At 43.0% G+C, this 18,533-nt stretch overlaps 1 protein-coding gene across 1 annotated transcript in view; it reads left to right on the forward strand.

Annotated features, from left to right (window-relative positions):
- LOC123344056 (protein unc-13 homolog A-like) overlaps nucleotides 1–18,533 on the forward strand; it is a 56,161-nt gene that overhangs the window by 9,920 nt on the left and 27,708 nt on the right. The window contains exons 3-5 of the mRNA XM_044979796.1: nucleotides 2,120–2,219; nucleotides 10,499–10,616; nucleotides 14,142–14,265. Coding sequence (XP_044835731.1) covers nucleotides 2,120–2,219; nucleotides 10,499–10,616; nucleotides 14,142–14,265 — 342 coding nt within the window. The remainder of the gene's footprint in view (nucleotides 1–2,119; nucleotides 2,220–10,498; nucleotides 10,617–14,141; nucleotides 14,266–18,533) is intronic.

Raw genomic sequence — 18,533 nt, forward strand, 5'->3', positions numbered from 1 at the left:
CAAAATTAGCCTATCCCATCATACCATCTCTCCATAAACTTATCAAGCTTAGTTTTGAAGCCAGGTATGTCTTTTGCCCCCACTACTCCCCTTGGAAGGCTGTTCCAGAACTTCACTCCTCTAATGGTTGGAAACCTTCATCTAATTTCAAGTCTAAACTTCCTAGTGTCCAGTTTATATCCATTTGTTCTTGTGTCCACATTGGTATTAAGCTTAAATAATTCCTCTCCCTCCCTGATATTTATCCCTCTGATATATTTATAAAGAGCAATCATATCTCTCCTCAGCCTTCTTTTGGTTAGGCTAAACAATGCAAACTCTTTGAGTCTCCTTTCATAAGACAGGTTTTCCATTCCTTGGATCATCCTAGTAGCCCTTCTCTGTACCTGTTCCAGTTTGAATTCATCCTTCTTAAACATGGGAGACCAGAATTGCACACAATATGTGCCTTGTATAACGGTACTAACACCTCCTTATCTTTACTGGAAATACCTCGCCTGAATCATCCTGTAGCAGGGTGAACCCCTGCTCCGGCCCTGAAGGGGTTAAAAACAGCCCTGGGAAGGGGCCGAGGCTTGAAGACAGCCTTTAGGCTGGGCTGATTGGGGAAGTGGCTGCAGCTGGGGCCACTCCCCAAACTGAGCAACAGGGCCTTATAAGAAGGCCAGGGAAGCCAGAAGCCCAGACAGTCTTCCTCTGCCTGATGAAGAAGACAGTCTCTCTCTGCCTTCAGAGAGAGAAGAGCCTAGCTGCAGGGAGCTTGAGACTAGATACCTGAGTGAAGCAGGGCTGGGGAAAGGCTGAGGAGCTCTAGCCAGGAAAGCCCCAGGCTGCGGCCTAGCACAAGGCCAACGGGTACTGGGGGTTGCAGAGGGCAGCCCAGGGGTAGGCCAAAGCAGCAGGTCCAAACCCAACCCTGCCAATGATGAATAGGCTGATACTGCAGTCTGCCCCAGGGTGGGGGGCTAGACAAGGACTGACAGTAGCCACATACTGAGGCAAGGTAGGGATAGAGGGTGAGGGTTCCCTGAGGGGAGGGGAAACCCTGAGAGAATAGGGGTTACTGCCAGGGGGCAGCACCCCCATGTGAAAGGGCACCGGGTCCAGGGAGGGACACGGAGGCCTGAAGACAGGAGGATCACCAGCCTGCAGAGGGCGCTCCAGCGCTGGAACGAGCTAATTCCCGGAGTCACCAGCAGGAGGCGCCGCAGGGGTGAGTCAGCCCGTCTACACATCCCAAGGCCACATTAGCTTTTTTAACGGCCATATCACATTAGTGGCTCATAGTCATCCTGTGATCAACCAATACTCCGAGGTCCTTTTCCTCCTCTGTTACTTCCAACTGATTTGTCCCCAATTTATAACCAAAATTCTTGTTATTAATCCCTAAATGCATGACCTTGCACTTTTCACTATTAAATTTCATTCTATTACTATTACTCCAGTTTACAAGGTCATCCAGATCTTCCTGTATGATATCCCGGTCCTTTTCTGTATTGGCAATACCTCCCAGCTTTGTATCATCCGCAAACTTTATTAGCACATTCCCACTTTTTGTGCCAAGGTCAGTAATAAAAAGATTAAATAAGATTGGTCCCAAAACCAATCCCTGAGGAACTCCACTAGTAACCTCTTTCCAGCCTGACAGTTCACCTTTCAGTATGAACTATCCAATATGCTCCTGCTAGAAAAACAATTTATGCACATTTTATAATGTGGACACCAGACCTCAATTCATATCTCTAGTTGCTTTAGGAATGTTTTGTTTTAACGTATTTTGCTACACAGAGAGCCACATTGTCAGAATATGCAAAAATAAACAAACAAACTAATACTGTGGCTGCGAGTCTCATTGCTTTGATCAACTGACTTGGACATGGGGGCCCTAGCTACAGAACTAAACATAGCAGCATAGATGTTTGCACTCCGGCTACAGCCTTGGCTCTGAAACCTGGTGAGGGAGGGTGGGTCTCAGAGCCCAGGCTCCAGTTAAGTGGGAAAGTCTACACTGCTATTCTTAGCCCTATAGTGTGAACCCCCCCAGCCCGAGTCAGTGCACCCAGCTCCTAGCACAAAACAATGAAACATGAATTTAATTTATTTGTTGTTTCTGTTTCAGATACATTTAACACCTATGTTGTTTTAAAAGTCCAAAATCTAAAAAGCACCACAATAAACAGAAAAGGAAGCGAACCTTGCTGGGAACAAGACTTTATGTTGTAAGTAACAGAGATTTCTTGTCAATTAGTTTGCATTGTGTCATGGCTATGTTTATACAACTGAAAATGGATAATGAACTCTATGACCAAACACAACTGGGAGCTCCAGGGAAGGGAAAATCTAGCTCAGGGAGAATGTGGGCTAGCCTCCTGGCCTCAGGACCCAGAACAACAGGAGACAGTGGTGTGTGCTGTTCTGCCAGAATGCAGATCAAGGGGAGGAGAAGCCTTTGTGATCCAGTTTCATTAAGCTTATTTTAGCCCCAGTGAATAGGGAGCTCTAGGGTGGTAGACGGGATTCAAGTAGACACAACTTGTTGTTTTCCACTCCATCCCCCGGCTTGCCAGTTAGATATGCCCAACATATTATTTTAACTGATCATTGAGATTACCTTTTAATTGCTGACCTATTAGACCCTGTATCGTGTTCTTCATGTCTCTCTCCAAATCCTGCCCACAGCCATCTCCCTTGCTTGAGCCACCTTCTCCCCTTTCCACCCCACTGCTCCACTATCTCATCACCCCTGTTTTACTCATGAGCTTTATTGGCTCCCCACAGCTAGATGGGCACAGGCACATATTCTGCCTCACCTCAGCTCATTCTGTAGATCCTGTTCTCAGCTGGGATTTTCAAAGGAGCCTAAGGAAGTTAGATATTGAATTCCTGTGTGGTTTGGGTGCTTAACGCCCTTAAGTTCCCCATATCCACTTTTTCCTCTGCATCCTTGCTTCTGATGACCTCTGGTCAGATCCTCATATGCACCATCACATCTTGCTGCCTTCTCCTCTCATCACAGCAATATCAGTTTTACTCCTAGCAACTAGGATTAGTGGAAAATTTTCAGAGTTAATTTTTCAGATAGAAAATTCACGCAAAGAAATTTTTGGGAAAAGTCTTTGCTTTCCTCAAAAATGATTGGTTTTTTTTAAATCTAAAAACCTTTAACCAAAATTTCTTTTTTTTTTTTTGGCCAAAATGTTTTGGGCTCAGTTACCAAAAGGAAAAAAAAAGTCTTCAAGTTCTGTTTTTTGACAAAAAGTTGATATTCTCAGTAGAAACCCCCACCCCAATCATTTTCCAGCCAGTTCTTCTAACAACCTTATCCCCTTTTTTGTCTTTTCCTGCTAAGTCTCAAAGAAATAAACTCCAAGATCTCTTTATTTTATGCTCCCTTAAGCTCCTCCCCCCAAAATAACCTTTTCATTTTTGAAATTTTAAAATAACAACAATAGTCTAAGATCACTGTTTCAATTTAAGAATCTTAATGTTTCTGGGCCTGATTCTCATTCACACCAAGTCCAGCTTACACCACTCTGCCAGTGTAAAAGGTCTTTAAATGTGTGCAACGTACATTTCCACCCTCTTTAAGGCTCCTTTGGACTGCTAGAGTTGCACTACTTTAAACCAGGATCAGGTTTTCTGTCTGCAAATTGTTGTAAAATTGTCATGTCTCGGTGCAGTACTTTCATTGGTATATAATACTGTGTTAGAGGATTTTTATGATATTTACTAATCTAGACATACTAGTTTTAATAAAAATATATTACACCTTTTTGCATGAGAAAGTAGGTATTGTGTATGAGGAAAAATAGACATTAAATTTCAGCATTGGCCCCTCTCCATTATCTTTAATGCAGAAGCTACCTTAAAAAATATGTCTCTCTGATATTTATAAAGGAGGAGAGCTGTTTATGGCCTGTCTTCTAACTTTCCTATAACGGTTGTTGAAAATTCAGTTCTTAGTGAATTTGTGTTATCTGCTGTAAAAACCTTTTGCTTTCAGTCACAGTGTCTTTGTCACATGGCAAAGAAATTACAATTGCAGTGGTAAATTGACCATTTAGTAAGAAACATCACTGGAGAATTGCACTAAATGCAAGGAAATGTGTTATTTAGGCTGCAGTTTAAATTTGACAGAAGGATACCAAACCACCTTTCTAGCAGTGAAGAAAATAAACAGTTTGCCCTGTGATAATTAAAGCTCATTAGCTAAAAGTTAGAGAAAATCTCTTCTGAGCCTGCTGTGGCTCCATCTGCTGCTCACTGATGCATACAAGGGAGCAGCCTTTTAAAATGCCCTATAAATAGACACTTACAAATACATTTATATAGAGTCATGTTCTAGTCCATTTCTTTAAGTGCTCGTTCTCTTCAGATGTATCACAAGGAGCAAAAACCAGTACACGAGTCAACAAGTTTGCTTCTTTTAACGTACACAGCAGTTTAAGCCTTCAGCATATGTCTCTGCTTTTTGATTGCCAATGCAACATTAACATCATCATAGCACTGAGGAAATGAAAGGCAGGATTTTGCTACTGGGGTAGCTCTTCACACCTGTGTTATGAGAATCAGAATAGAAATAAAACACATCCATTTTGGACAGGTGTTAGTGACCACATAATGTATAAGGCAGCAAAATATCAGGCCATGACTCTTCAGGTAACCCAAATGCATACAGTATGTAAACTTCTTGTGCAATGCAGCATGCATTGGTTATATATTTTCATATTTAATACTCAAATCAGGGGAACCACCCTTTGTTGCTTCAGTAGTTTTTCTTTTTACAGGTAAATGTGAATTCACATGATTTCACTGTGATTAACTGAAATAATTTATTGTTTAACCTCAGGATTTATTCCTGTTTGATTTAATGTGTCAGATAAACATTAGAAATCAAAGTATCATCACTCATACCAGCAGCAGCATAGTTACATTGTTTGTTATTACTAACACTTAAGGAAATAGTTCATAGCTGTTCGTGGTCTAAGCATACAAGATGGCAAGATGTGCCATCACGAAATAACTTGTATTTCTCTCTGGGGCTTTATTGTATTGATTTTGTATCAGAGGTAAACCATACGGCAATACCTAAATGTAGTTATGAATTCCCAAGGCAGAAGTGCATGATAAAGATTTGGTACAAACATTTATATCTTTAAAACAACAAATAATATAATACACATACAATCCATAGGTAGAAAAAAAAATCCTAATCCAAAACCCATTGACGTCAAGGAGAATCCTTCCACTGCTTCTACTATGACAGTCTGTCACCTCTAGCCAGGTATGACAGTTTAGAAAACCTAACCTAGTTTTTCCTTTATACAGTGACGGCAAGTGATAGGGTCAATATATATTGGGGCTGGTCCCCCTTACTCTCAGGTGTCTGAGAGGGAAAGGGGCAGCACTCCCCAATACCCATGTTAATCATCTACAGATGCTGCTCTCTGCAGCCTGATAGAATGGGGGTAACCACCTTAGCCAGTGTTGGAAACTCTCATTATTTCATGGACATTGGGCCATAACTGCCAAACATGCATTGGGTGGGGAGGGAGAAGTTTAAACATCAAAAGAGAAAATAAAACCATGTCTAGTCTTTAAAAAGATCTTCCGGGTTTTGCAGTCTGAGTCATTCTTTTTTAATTTCTGGAGTTGGTGTTTCTGCTTAGCCCTGCCCTGTTAAAAAAAACAGAGTCGGTGTGTCATAGAATAGGTGGCCTCTGAGGGTGTAAAGCACCCAGTCTACCTGGATTCTCCTTAGCAGACCCTGTCACACCTGTGAGTAGTTAATGACCTAGGTGGCTGAATGGCCGTTAACTAATAAAGACACACCTGCACTTAAAGTGTTATGAGGGCTGCTTAGTCAGGAAGCTAGAACACACAGAGGTAGCTCCTGAGGAGAGGGACTTCTGGGGGGAGCTGGTTAGAAAGCTCACCAGAAGAGGGGACCTAGGAAAGATGCTACTGAAGATATCTGGTTCCAAAAGGTCTAAGAGTGGTAAAGCCCTATGAAGACCTGGTCCCAGCAAAAGGACCTTACTAGACAGCAGCAAAATGTTTAGGTAATTGGGGAACTATGTGTTGGTCCAGAGAAGGAACCTTTCCCCAGGTGATGGTAGGAGGCCTGACTCCAGAAAAGGGTCCTGGGTTGAGAGGACCTTGCTAGTGATGAGCCTGGACAGAGAAGAAGGAGGGAATTATGTGGGGGAGAGGGAGGCAGACTAACTAAGAAAGACCCCTCTACTACAATGCTGGAGTCAAGGTGTATTTGCATACTGTGTTCAGCTTTTCATTAAATAAACTAGACCCCTGAAGGGGCACTAGTTATTATATAAAAGCCTCACTGAACTTACTGATAGCACATAAGGTGAAACTGAGGGAGGGACCCAACTATGGGTTCATATTGGGCCACCCAGGGGTGCTCCGGGGTGAGTGCTTGCCATTACAGTGTCATAACCCATCTAGCATCAGGCTCTGACACTACCTCACTTTCCCCTTCTTGGGGTTCTCAAACACCCAGATGCTTTTAAGTCAATATCTTTTTTGTGTGGTGGGGGCTGATGTACTAAAAAAAAAAATCACAGTTCAAATTCCAGCATAATTCAAAACAAGTCTTTCCACAACTCTACAGTTTCTTCACCACTTGCTGGACTCAACATTTCACTTCCAAACTGGGGTTCTGGTGTCTCCTTGAGCCTTTTCCTTCTTAAATCTGACCTTCACTGCAGGTCACTCCAGACAGTCCTTTCATCTGATATAAATTGTTACTGTGTGTCGGCCTTTCATCCAGGAAGCAGGTGACCTACAGGTTATCATCTCATAACACAAGAACTAGGGAGCACCAAATGAAATTAATAGGTAGCAGGTTTAAAACAAACAAAAAGAAGTATTTTTTCCACACAGTGCACAGTTAACCTGTGGAACTCCTTGCCAGAGGATGTTGTGAAGACCAAGACTATAACAAGGTTCAAAAAAGAACTAGATATGTTCATGGAGGATAGGTCCATCAATGGTTATTAGCCAGATGGGCAGGGATGGTGTCCTTAGCCTCTGTTTGCCAGAAGCTTGGAATGGACAACAAGGGATTGGTCACTTGATGATTACTTGTTCTGTTCATTCCCTCTGGGGCACCTGGTATTGGCTACTGTCGAAAGACAGGATACTAGGTGTGACCGAGATCCTAGTGGGGGCCAGCTGTGGTCACTCAGTTCAGGTGAACTGCAGAGAATGGGGCAGCAAAACCCCAAAAAGCTTGTGGCTATTCCAATACTTAGATTTACCAAGCCAGCATAAAACAGCTTCCTTATTACCTTACTGGTTACTCAGAAGTCCAAACAACAGTTCCCTTAAAGTGATCCAGCCTCAGGCCTCTATCCAGATACCCATGTTAAATCTGATGAAAATTTCTGTAAATTTTATTTCATCAAATAAAAGAAAAGGTTCTACCAATCCAAAAAGATTGGACACATTACCTTCCAGGTTAATGAATGTTTCAGATCTTACCCAAATAGATGCTACAGCCAGTTCTGATTAACTAAACTAAAATTTATTAAAAAACAAAAGAGAGAGAGAGTATGGTTAAAAGATCAGTGTACATACAGACACGAGTTCAATTCATTTAGGTACAGATTCATAGCAGAGATGGTGAGCTTTGTAGTTGCAAAGAATTCTTTCAGAAATAGTTCATGGTTTATAGTCCAGTGTCAAATATCATATTCAGGGCCTACCAGCATAACTGGGACCTCAGTCTTGTGACTCCAACTTCCTCTGATGAAGCCTAAGCAGATCTGAGATGATAGAATCAGGACCCAAGGATCTTTTATACAATTTTTTGTCTTTTGACAAGTTGGAGTTCCTCAGGGAACAAAAGGCAATTAGGATGATTTTGAAGGAGGTCCATCACTGGTACTTAGTTATACAATTAAAATAAGGCCATTTGCTTGTTCCTCCACCATTCACACTACATTTCAAAGGAGATGAATACCAAGATATCCCATGTTTACAATTCATCTAAATATCAGAATATAGCATAAACAGGGACTGTTGATTACATTGTTGACCCTACTCATACATATGTAAATACACAAAAACACAAACATTCTCTTCCCACGTGTCTTTTGAGGGTTATTTATTTTGCAGGATGTTTAACCCTTTCTAGCCATGCATCACAATAGGCTAGATGGACCTTTGGTCTGACCCAGTATGGCGGTTCTTATCCCTGGACTCAAACCCATCTCCTGGATGTCAAATATCTGAGCACAGGTGGGACTAAGGCCATAATCCTTAAAGGCCAGCTCACTTTCTGACACTGTAGCAGGGTGCTGGTGCAAAAGCACCTAATTACCCCTGCTCAGCCAGCTCCAATCAAGGGAAATAGATTGGGTCTGGTGAAACAGACCTGATGCCTGGCCTGCCTGCGGATTGGCTCCACCTGCGGGCCTGACAAGCCAGCAGTTATAAGGGCTGCGAGCCAGAAGAAAAGCTAGCCAGGGAAAGGTCAGACTCCTAGCTGTGGGCTGACTGCAGGAAAAGAGGGAACTAACCCTGTAAGCCTTGTTTATAGCTCAACACTGGTGGTGAGAGAACTGTGTATGTGTAAATAAAGCCACGGGTGTGGCATAACTGAAAGCCTCTCTGCACTTTAGCGGGACAGCCAGCGGGCTCTGGAAGAGGGGTATGACAGAGAACCTGTCACAGACACCGTGATGCAGGTGTTGCTTTACCAGCAGCCATGCAAAATCTCTGCTATGATCACTTCTGCATTTCAGAAAGTTTTATTTATTTTTATCCTTGTGTTTTCTGATTACTAAATACCTGGGCTGATTAATTATTCATGTATGTATGGTTCTGTTGTAAGGAATCTGTTACCAATGTCTTGTCAAGTACCCCCCGAAAAAAGTCACAGATGGAGCTAACCCAAAAGATTCTCCTCCTCACCCCAATGATAATGGGACAATTGGGCTCTAACCAGCCCCTTCTTATTACCCTAAAGAGTAATGTTTTCAGATTCACCCCTCGGTAACCTAGGAACTGTTAGTTTCTAATCACAGATTTGTTTACAAATGGCTCTTTCAATTTGGATGAGAGCCCAGCTTGGCCCTTTCAATCTATTTCTCTAGCTATGGCTCAGGGATGCTATCAAGTTGAAAAGTTAATTTTTTGCGAAGTGCTACAGTGCTGTTACCTACCAATATTTAAAAATTAGTAAATAACTAGAATATGGGTTGTAAGGAGGCTTAGAATTAAGTTACTGTACAAGTGTTTAATTGAGCAGGTATTTCCTTAGATCAGAGGTAGGCAACCTATGGCACATGTGCCAAAGGCAGCACGTGAGCTAATTTTCAGTGGCACTCAACATTGGCTGGGTCCTGGCCACTGGTCCGGGGGGCTCTGCATTTTAATTTTACTTTAAATGAAGCTTCTTAAACATTTTAAAACCTTTATTTACTTTACATACACCAATAATTTAGTTATATATTATAGACTTATAGAAAGAGACCTTCTAAAAACATTAAAATGTATTACTGGCACACGAAACCTTAAATTAGAGTGAATAAATGAAGACTTGTCACACCACTTCTGAAAGGTTGCCAACCCCTGCCTTAGATTATTAAAATATTACACTAATCTTTGGAGAGACAACTAACTAAGGGCTACGTCCCTTGGCCCGCGCCACTTCCAGCAGCTCCCATTGGCCTGGAGCAGTGAACCGCGGCCAGTGGGAGCCGTGATCAGCCGGACCTGCGGACGCTGCAGGTAAACAAACCGGCCCAGCCTGCCAGGAGCTTTCCCTACACAAGTGGCATCCCAAGTTTGGGAAACACTGCTCTAAGTCTTCCAGCAAAGCCGGAATATTGGCTGCTGGTACCAGTCTGCTGCCCCACTCCTGGCAGACTTTCTGACACACAAAGTGTGGAGCTGTGAAATAAATCAGTCTAGAGCCTGAACATTAGTACTTAAGTGTATTATTGACTTGGATCATGGAGGTTTGTGTTCATATCAGTGCCAGTTACTTCATATTTCACAGTAGAACCCATATTTTATTATCTAATTGGAGATTGTTCATAAAATCAAAAAGTTCACAAAATTGAACATCTCAGAAGTACAGTAGGTCCAGGGCATAGGTTGCAGTATGGTGTACTGCAATGCTTTTTTCTTTCCCTTCGAAAGCACTGCAAAAAATTTCTAACTGAAGTTATCAGAATGTGAATCGATGTCGACTTGTTCTTTATTGACATCACTTTTGTTTGTGATTTTATTTTATTTTTGGTCAGTAGAAAGCGTTCATATAACAGGTCGTTTATAAGATTGTTGTTTGTAAAAGTAAGGTTCTATTGTATATTGATGATAATTGTGTGTGGTAAGAAAGCAGTGATTCAGAGTATTATAGTGGAGCAATAGTAAAACTACATTAAGATTGCATTTTCAGACTTTCAGGTTTGCTGTCCCAAATCACAATATCTGTGTTTTTTTGTTGTTGTTGTTTGTTTATTTGCAGTGAAATCAGTGATGTTGAAAAGGGCTTTGTGGTGGAGCTGTGGAAGAAAGGCTTGATATGGGACAAACTTTTAGGTACTTTATGGATTCCCCTAACAACTGTGGAATATTCAACAGATGTAAGTTGACTTGCTGTGCAAATATGTTTTGTGTAAAATCTGATTAAAAACTTATTTTCAGTCTCTCACCTACTGTAATTAATCTTATGGTTAATCATAAGTGACATCTCAGTTGTTTAAGGCCATAATACTGAGACAGTGCATATGCAACTCTCAAAGTAATAGTTGATATGCATAAGCTGTTTCAAATACTGAATCAGGTGTAATTCAGTCAGTGGGTTAAAGTTCACCAGTGTTCACTGGTTATGAGAAATGCAGAGGCAGTGTGGTTTATGTCAGTGTTTCCCAAACTTGGGATGTCGCTTGTGTAGGGAAAGCCCCTTGCGGGCCAGACCAGTTTGTTTACCTGCCGCGTCCGCAGGTCCAGCTGATTGTGGCTCCTACTGGCCGCAGTTCGCTGTTCCAGGCCAATTGGAGCTGCGGGAAGTGGCGGCCAGTACGACCCTTGGCCCTCCAGGTAAACAAACTGACCCGGCCCGCCAGGGGCTTTCCCTGCATAAGCAGCGTCCCAGGTTTGGGAAACACTGGTTTATGTGATTAGAGCAGGGAGACTTGGAGTCAGGATTCTCAGCTTGGCTCTTCCACTATTTCACTGTGACCTTGGGTATGTCACTTTACACACCTATAAAATGGGCACAATACAAGCTACCTACCTCGCAGGGGAATTGCAAGTCTTCAATAATCAGAGTGTTATGATCTTTGGATTAAAGATGCTTTATGGCTGAAAAATGTTATTTTGTTCCATTTTTAATTGCTGTTAAAAATAAGTGATAAACTAGCTGACAGCATGGTCAGAAGAGGCCTTTAAAAGGGCCCTCTTAAAAATGAAGGGTTGTCTCATAGAGCAGAAACTTGCATCCTGTGAGGCCCACAGCTAAGAGGGATTTCTTGATTTATGAGGGCCTTTCCAAAAATCAGATCCAAAATGATTATGGATCTATGGAGCATGCCTTCTCTGAGTGCATTTATCAATTCTCTGATGCAATGATTGCTATTACAACCATCTCCAATAGCTGTCTGTCCTTAGGCCGGACCATAGCTGTGGTATCTGTGGTTAATTGTACCTAGTCTTAGGTAGAAATACCGAAGAGAAGGAGCAGTTAACACATTCTCCTGGCCATGGCTTTAAGCAATTTTTCCCTTTCCTTTTTATAAACCTATCTCCTGACATTGGGGAAGGAGTGAAAACAGAGAAAAGGTCATAGGTGGAAGGACAGAAAAGAGAAGAGATTTTTCTTGGCGGGAGTGGGGGGAGAAGACTGAGAAGATGGGCTATATTCAAGAATAATTGTACTGGGTACATACTTATGTAGGACCTTGGAGCTGAGTGGGCTGGGTTCATGGTGGGCTGTCTTACTCAGAAAGCAGTTCAGACTACTGCAGAGAATAGGAACTCTGAAGCTGCAGGGCAGAGTGCTGTGGAACAGGCTGGGAAAGAGACGAGTCAAACAGTCTGTTTTCCCAATAGGCCAACTTATTCAGGAAGCAGGTTACTGTTGTAAAGGCTAGGAATCCTGAGGCTGCATGGCAGAGCAACGTGGAACTGCCTGGGGGTGGAGGCAGGAAGGGAAGAAGCCTATCTCAAATACTCCACAATCTGTCTTGCTCTGCACAATCCATGGGAGCTACAGAAATGCTCTCTGCTGCCCCAACGGTTGAGAGCTTGGGTCCAAACCAGCTCCTGGGACACTTTAAAAAATAGCAGCAATTTATGTCCCAACCCTTGTACCTCTTCTTCCTCTTCTCAAGAAATGGTGATTGGGAACTGCAATCAAACAGCAGCTGCTATTGTTGTTCTTTATTTTTATTTATATGTTTCTTATGGTACAAATCAGCACAGGGCAGAGAAAGTCAGAACTTTCTTCAGTTTTGACTGAAATGTCCAGAAGAGAGAGAGGTCCCGGCTTTGGCTGTTTCTGTTCCTACTGGCTGGAGTCTGTGGCTGGATCCTCTGCAGTTTCACGCCACGGCCACGTGGAGGGGGGAGACAAGACCCCAGAGTCTGTGGGGCAGGGTCTCCCCTGCACAGTTCTGGGTCCAGGAGCATGCTGGGGGTCCAGGAGCCAGCTGGTCCCCATTTTATCCCTTCCCCATGGTGTAGCAGTCCCTGTGTTGGCTGCTTCTGTTCCTCCGCTTCTTCCCAGTCACCATTTCTTTTTAGGGGAGAGGAAGTAGATCTTAAGGGTCATAAGTGTCCATGTGTCATTGGCTGGCCCTTTAAGGAGAGTCAGGCACAGCTTTGCCTGTGATGGACAGCTACCCCCACAACTGATCCTGATGTGCTGAGGATCAGATGGCTTGGTTCAATTATCAGACCCAGTTGGGATGGAGTCAGATGATTTCCATAAAGGGCTGGGAGAGGTTAGTTAGGGAGAGGATCTACAGGAGGGAGGCTCCTTTAAGGCTGATCCTGAAGGGAGAAAATGGGAGGAGAGAAGGAGCATCCAGTGGCAGGCCCTGGAGAAAGCCAACACCCCAGGCAAATGGCCTAGTGGAAGAAGGGAATAAGGGTCTAGTCTGTGGAGAACCAGAGTGGACAAAGGACTCCAGGGAGGAGGCCCAGAGGGTCAGCGGTTTGGGTAGATGCTAGGTTTCCAAGGACAAATTCCTGTGGGTGAGCACTAGATGAGAAAGTGGGGTGGAAGGGTGGCCCATGAGGGAAGATGCTTTTTTATGTTTCCTTTGGGACTATTGTTTGATTTTGATATCAAGACCCTGACAGTGGATGCTGAGATACAGGAAACACTGATGTGTATTAACTTGAGAAGACAGACCCTGTGTAGAAGGGCTATAGCCAGCTAAGGACTGGAATATATGATGCTCTCTTGGAACCAGAACTGACCAGGGTCTCATACCAAACCAAGGAAGACTGAGGACCAGGAGGGAAACCGAGGTGGGAATGAGTGGTGCCATGGCAGGCCATGTAAGAGTGCAGTGGAAGCCGATTCTACCACACCATATATTGTCTAAATTGACATTCAGCTGCTACTACCAGGGCTCAATATCCTCTCTGAAGCAGAAGTAGCCTCTGCATGGTATTACCAACGAGGCCTGTGTAACTTCTAAAGAACAGCGGCTGCATAAACTGCTTTTCTGGGGGTCTGAGGGATAGGTTCCTATTATATTTACTGTACATTAATCACTTCAGCTTTCTAGGATGTACTTGTTGGTTGGCATACACAGGAGAAATTGTCAGTAGTGCTTATGCTGGGGCCTTCAGAGTGAGGGCTGTAACTTTCAGTATTCATGTTTCTTTCACCTACCCTTGAATTGATGTATAATCAAACAGAAAGCCTAATCCTGCAAATACTTACTCATGTGAATAGTCCACATAAGGATAACTTACATGAGTAAAAGTTTGAAGAATCAGGCCAAAAATATTGCCAGCTGTCAGATCCAAAGCCTATTGAACTCAAGGGAAAGGCTCCTGTTGATTTCAGTGGGCTCTGAAGGTCCTCTGTAGCAGAATGATAATGGTGGGTAACATAAATCCTACCAAGGTAAACTGCAGTATATCCTTTGTAGGAAGGTTCGGGTGCGTGGTGGATACTACATTCTGAAGTCATAAAAAATGGAAATGAAATCTGTGGCACAAAAACACCAACTCAACATGAGATTTTACTGGATGTCTACTTTGCAATACTGAATGGTAAGTTACACACTAATAACCAAGTAAATTTTGAACAGTATGAGATGGAAGATACCCACTCATTCAAGTTCATGCAATGCCCTATCAAATATCACACTGTCTCTAGGCTTTTATAGGGCTGCCTATCACTATAGTGTCTGACCACCTGATAATAGTAGTGAAAGGAGCACTATAAGTGTAATAATTTTTTTTTAAAAAGGCTATTTTAAAAATAAGAGTCCCAAATTACTGATCTGTGCTGTTTCGTGATTTTTAAATAAAAGCCATTAAAAGAGTTATCTGGTTGGATTTAAATATTTCCCTCCCTGCTAGCTCACTGGCCAGGTTTGGCAATGACGACGCCAGGGACCTGGTGTCTACTGTCTGCCATAGTCCTGAGGCACAGCATGTGGGAAGCAAACTTACTGGATAGCACAGCTTTGTGTGCCCCCATGTGGACTGTGGAAATTAAGGAAGGAATGTGTGTCACTGTGGCATCCTCCCTCCAGATGTTCCACCTTGAGTGATGAGCTCTGCACCCGCTATTTGGACAATGACTAGAACAAGTTGGCTGTTAAACTGCAAAAATAATATCCCTGTTCTGCCATCTTTACTACCCATGTTGAATTGGACTTTGCTCTCTGAGTGGTCCCACAGACATCAATAGGACCAATTCTGTAGTTAACAAGGGTGTGCACAAGGGGGGGGAAGGCAGAGGCATCCCCCAAAATATCTGTCTTCTCACAGCCCGAGGGAGGAAGCAGCAGGGCATCTGGCTGCCGCTTGAGTTTCTACCCCCATCCCTATAATCTGCAGCCAGCTGCTTCTCCTTCCCTGTTGCTGGAGTCCAACGGGTTGCCTCTGCCTTCACCCCTTGACTCACCTCAGGTGGGGGGTCTGCCGGGCAGGCAGAAGCTCTGGGACTCCAGCAGCAGGGAAGGAGAAGCAGCAGCTCTAGGGATCTGGGGAGGAAGAGTTTAGTCAGCAGCCAGCCAGCTTGCTGCTTCCTCCCACCCCAGACTGCCGGGTCACAGGGAGTGCTGCTGCCCAGGGGAGCCGCTGCCTCCTCGCTGCTGCGCATCCCTGACAGAGGCATCCCGAGAAATCGGGAGCCGGGAGGTGTCACATGAACCTTTAATTTGTGTGTGTTTAACGTACCCCTCCAAAAGCGGCCAAATTTAAATTCCTGTACACACCCTAGTAGTTAAGGTACAAAGGGGATGTGGGGCCAGTATTCCCTCTAATTTTTTACATCCATGTGTGGAATGAATGTTATGTGCACCAATATGGAGGTGATTTGTGACACATCACCTTCATATTGGTGCACATAAGAAAATGTATGTAGTGCGAGTGGGGCCAAGGGGTTCATGCTAGTGTAGGAGGGGGCTCAGGGCTGAGGCAGAGGGTTGGGGTGCAGGGGATATGGGTCTGGGGTGGGACCAGGGAAGAGGGGTTTGGGATACAGGAGAGGTGGGCTCAGGGCTGAGGATGAAGGGTTTAGGATGCAGGTGGATCAGGGGCTGCAAGGTGGATAGAGAACTCCCCTTAGCCCTCTCCGGCTGGGCTGGGCCGAGGGAAGAGCTCCTCTCCTCTCCCCCAGCAGAGGCAGGTCCGTGTTGGGGCAGGTGAGGAGGGGCGCCTCTCCCCCAGCCGGCCGCGGTACATCTGCGCTGGGGCAGGCAGGGAGGGGCTTAATAGGGCTTAATAGGCACCTGCACAGTTTAGAGGGGATTTAGGGTGGGGCCCAAGTAATATAATGGAAAAAACATCTACACTTCTTTACAGCGTGGATTCTCAGTGTGCTCTGAAAATCAGGTCCCTTTCAGGTGTCTCAAGTTGGACACCCAGAATCACTGAACATTTCTGGAAATGTTGGCTGCTAGTTTTTAATAATATAAGGCATCGGAAGTAACACGGACAAAGAAATAACTTTTTTAAATGATCACCACTCGAATTGTAACACTTCACTAAAAGTTTTCCATTATAAACCAAATTTACAATAAAAAATGAATAATAAACTTTAGGAATAAAATGTTGTGGGTTTTTTTTAATGAAGCATATTAAAAGACAAAAATGCTGATGTGGATACAAGAGTAACAGGAAATCTACCATAAGAGAAATATAAAATAAATTGATATGCAGGAGAAGAGTGATACAAGCTTGTAATATTGGAAGACTGAATTTTGGCCTGAACCTTATCCAGCCAGTGGCTTGGAGATGAGGAGAAAACCATGTGTAAGATGAAACTTTACCCACAAGGTTAACATTGGAGGGAATTCTTTTGCTGAGGGGAAAAATAGATTGTTGGGGCAATAGTGTTCCCATTACTTTCACGAGGACTACATTTATTTTTTTCCTAATAGCCAAGAAAATAGCACTGGTAAACTTTCCCTTCTCAGGATAACACTCTTCCTTTTGTATGTTGTAATGAAACCTCAAACAAAAAGGAAACTACATAAACAGTAACTTTTTATTTTTGCTATTCAGGTGTAGTTCTGTCTAGAGTATTCCTTGCCACTGGCCTGATCTAGTTCCAATTGTATTCAGTGGAATGACTACACTGACTTTAGCAGGGAAATTCAGCTTCTAACTATAAAAGAAGCAAAGGGGGCATATTATAAAGAGGAACACTCCAGTCTGGGGTGGGCTAAAGAGACTCCAGGTCCTTAGAATTTTGTGCCACGGCATCCACTAGGACAAAGAGCTGATGGTATATGTTTTTCTGTGCCACACCTACATCCCTCATTATGGCCCTAAATCAGGAAAGCATTTAGCATGTGCTTAAGTAGTTTGCTGGATTGAGGCCTAACACAAGTGCATCAAGAGAACTTGCCCCAGCTGTGTGTTTACAGGTACTATTTTTCTCTCTTTTTGGCTCAGCCAATTACTAATTAATTTTTCATAGCCTGAGGTTTTGGTTCCAGAAGAACAGATGGGCAGAAATTAAGAAGCATGACAGATAAAGCAAGTTAACTTTTTTAAAGAGACCATATTTGAAACTGCAGAGAAAGCATTCTACATAGTCAAATGCTTGTGGAAATCCTGCAGAGGTCACTGTAACATTGTATTTCTACATAGGCAGGGGAAAACAGGCATAAAACACTAAGCTTTCAGATTCTCAAATGCCCCATCCGTTGCTTCACCCTTTGTTTCTGCAGTACATTCGGTGCATCACATTTTGACTCTGATCTTATGCCTGGTTTTCAGCCCGTTTGTTAAACATTTGGTTCCACATCCTAAGTTGTGGCCCCAGCGTTATGATGATTTACAGCAATTGAGGATCTGTGAAAGACTGAGAATATTTTTCACTGATTCATGAAAGGTGCCAGATTGACAGGTACCAATCCCAAAGATGGAAGTCTGTTTATTTACAGACAGGTATAACACATGCAGTAGAAATGCAAGGGTTCCCCATGCTGCCCGACCAATCTGTCTTAATCTGGAACTAGAAGAACCAGCTATAGAGGTCAGGTCACAGTTCTGCCTCTATACCAATTCATTCTCTTGGGAGCCTGCTGTGATTGCTTCCAAGAGTGTTGTTGCCATTTGTGCTAGTGCTTTTGTGACATGGTCACTTGTCCATTGAGACCTGCATTCATGTCACATGGGCTACTGAAAATATCTCATACTTCTGAAGTTCTGTATGCAGATACACAGTGACAAAAAAACAGTATGCTAGACCATCTATGAAGACTTCAGTAGATATTACTGAGTCATTTTTAAAAGGTTATTAGAACTGGATAAATTGACATTTTGATTAAAACATAGCGATTTATTTGGTCTTGTGAAACTGTGTGTTCTTGTGAGAGAAGAAACTAATCTTGAAATGAAAAATAGATAAGCATTGTGTTCTGTTTTTTTCTAAAAGGGGCTGTGGAAGGCATAAATCATCTTCGTTCACATTGATCAAATAATAAAATTATGTACACTACATAATGAAATGCATTCATTAAAGAGGCACTGTGTAATGAAGCATGCTCTTCATCTCATAAAGCAGCATTTAGTTATATAGCTGAGAAAACACTAAAACTGCCCCGTACATTGCACAATTGGACTGCCTGATCCATTATGGGAGCAATATCCTAATATTTTGTTCAATGTTATTTATGTTTGCTTACATGTGTTTTAAGGGCTTAGTGTGCTTTTTGAGAGGGCTGAGAAGTGGTGTAGGTAGTAGAGGTTTTTGTAGTAAGAATATTTACTCTTTGTGATTTCACATTTTTATAAGTGCCTAGGAACTTGGATGCATGCTTTTAATAAATGAAGTTGATTTTATATAGCACCAAAAG

Source organism: Mauremys mutica, chromosome 11 (assembly GCF_020497125.1).
Source record: "Mauremys mutica isolate MM-2020 ecotype Southern chromosome 11, ASM2049712v1, whole genome shotgun sequence".
In the NCBI taxonomy this organism is placed as follows: domain Eukaryota; kingdom Metazoa; phylum Chordata; order Testudines; family Geoemydidae; genus Mauremys; species Mauremys mutica.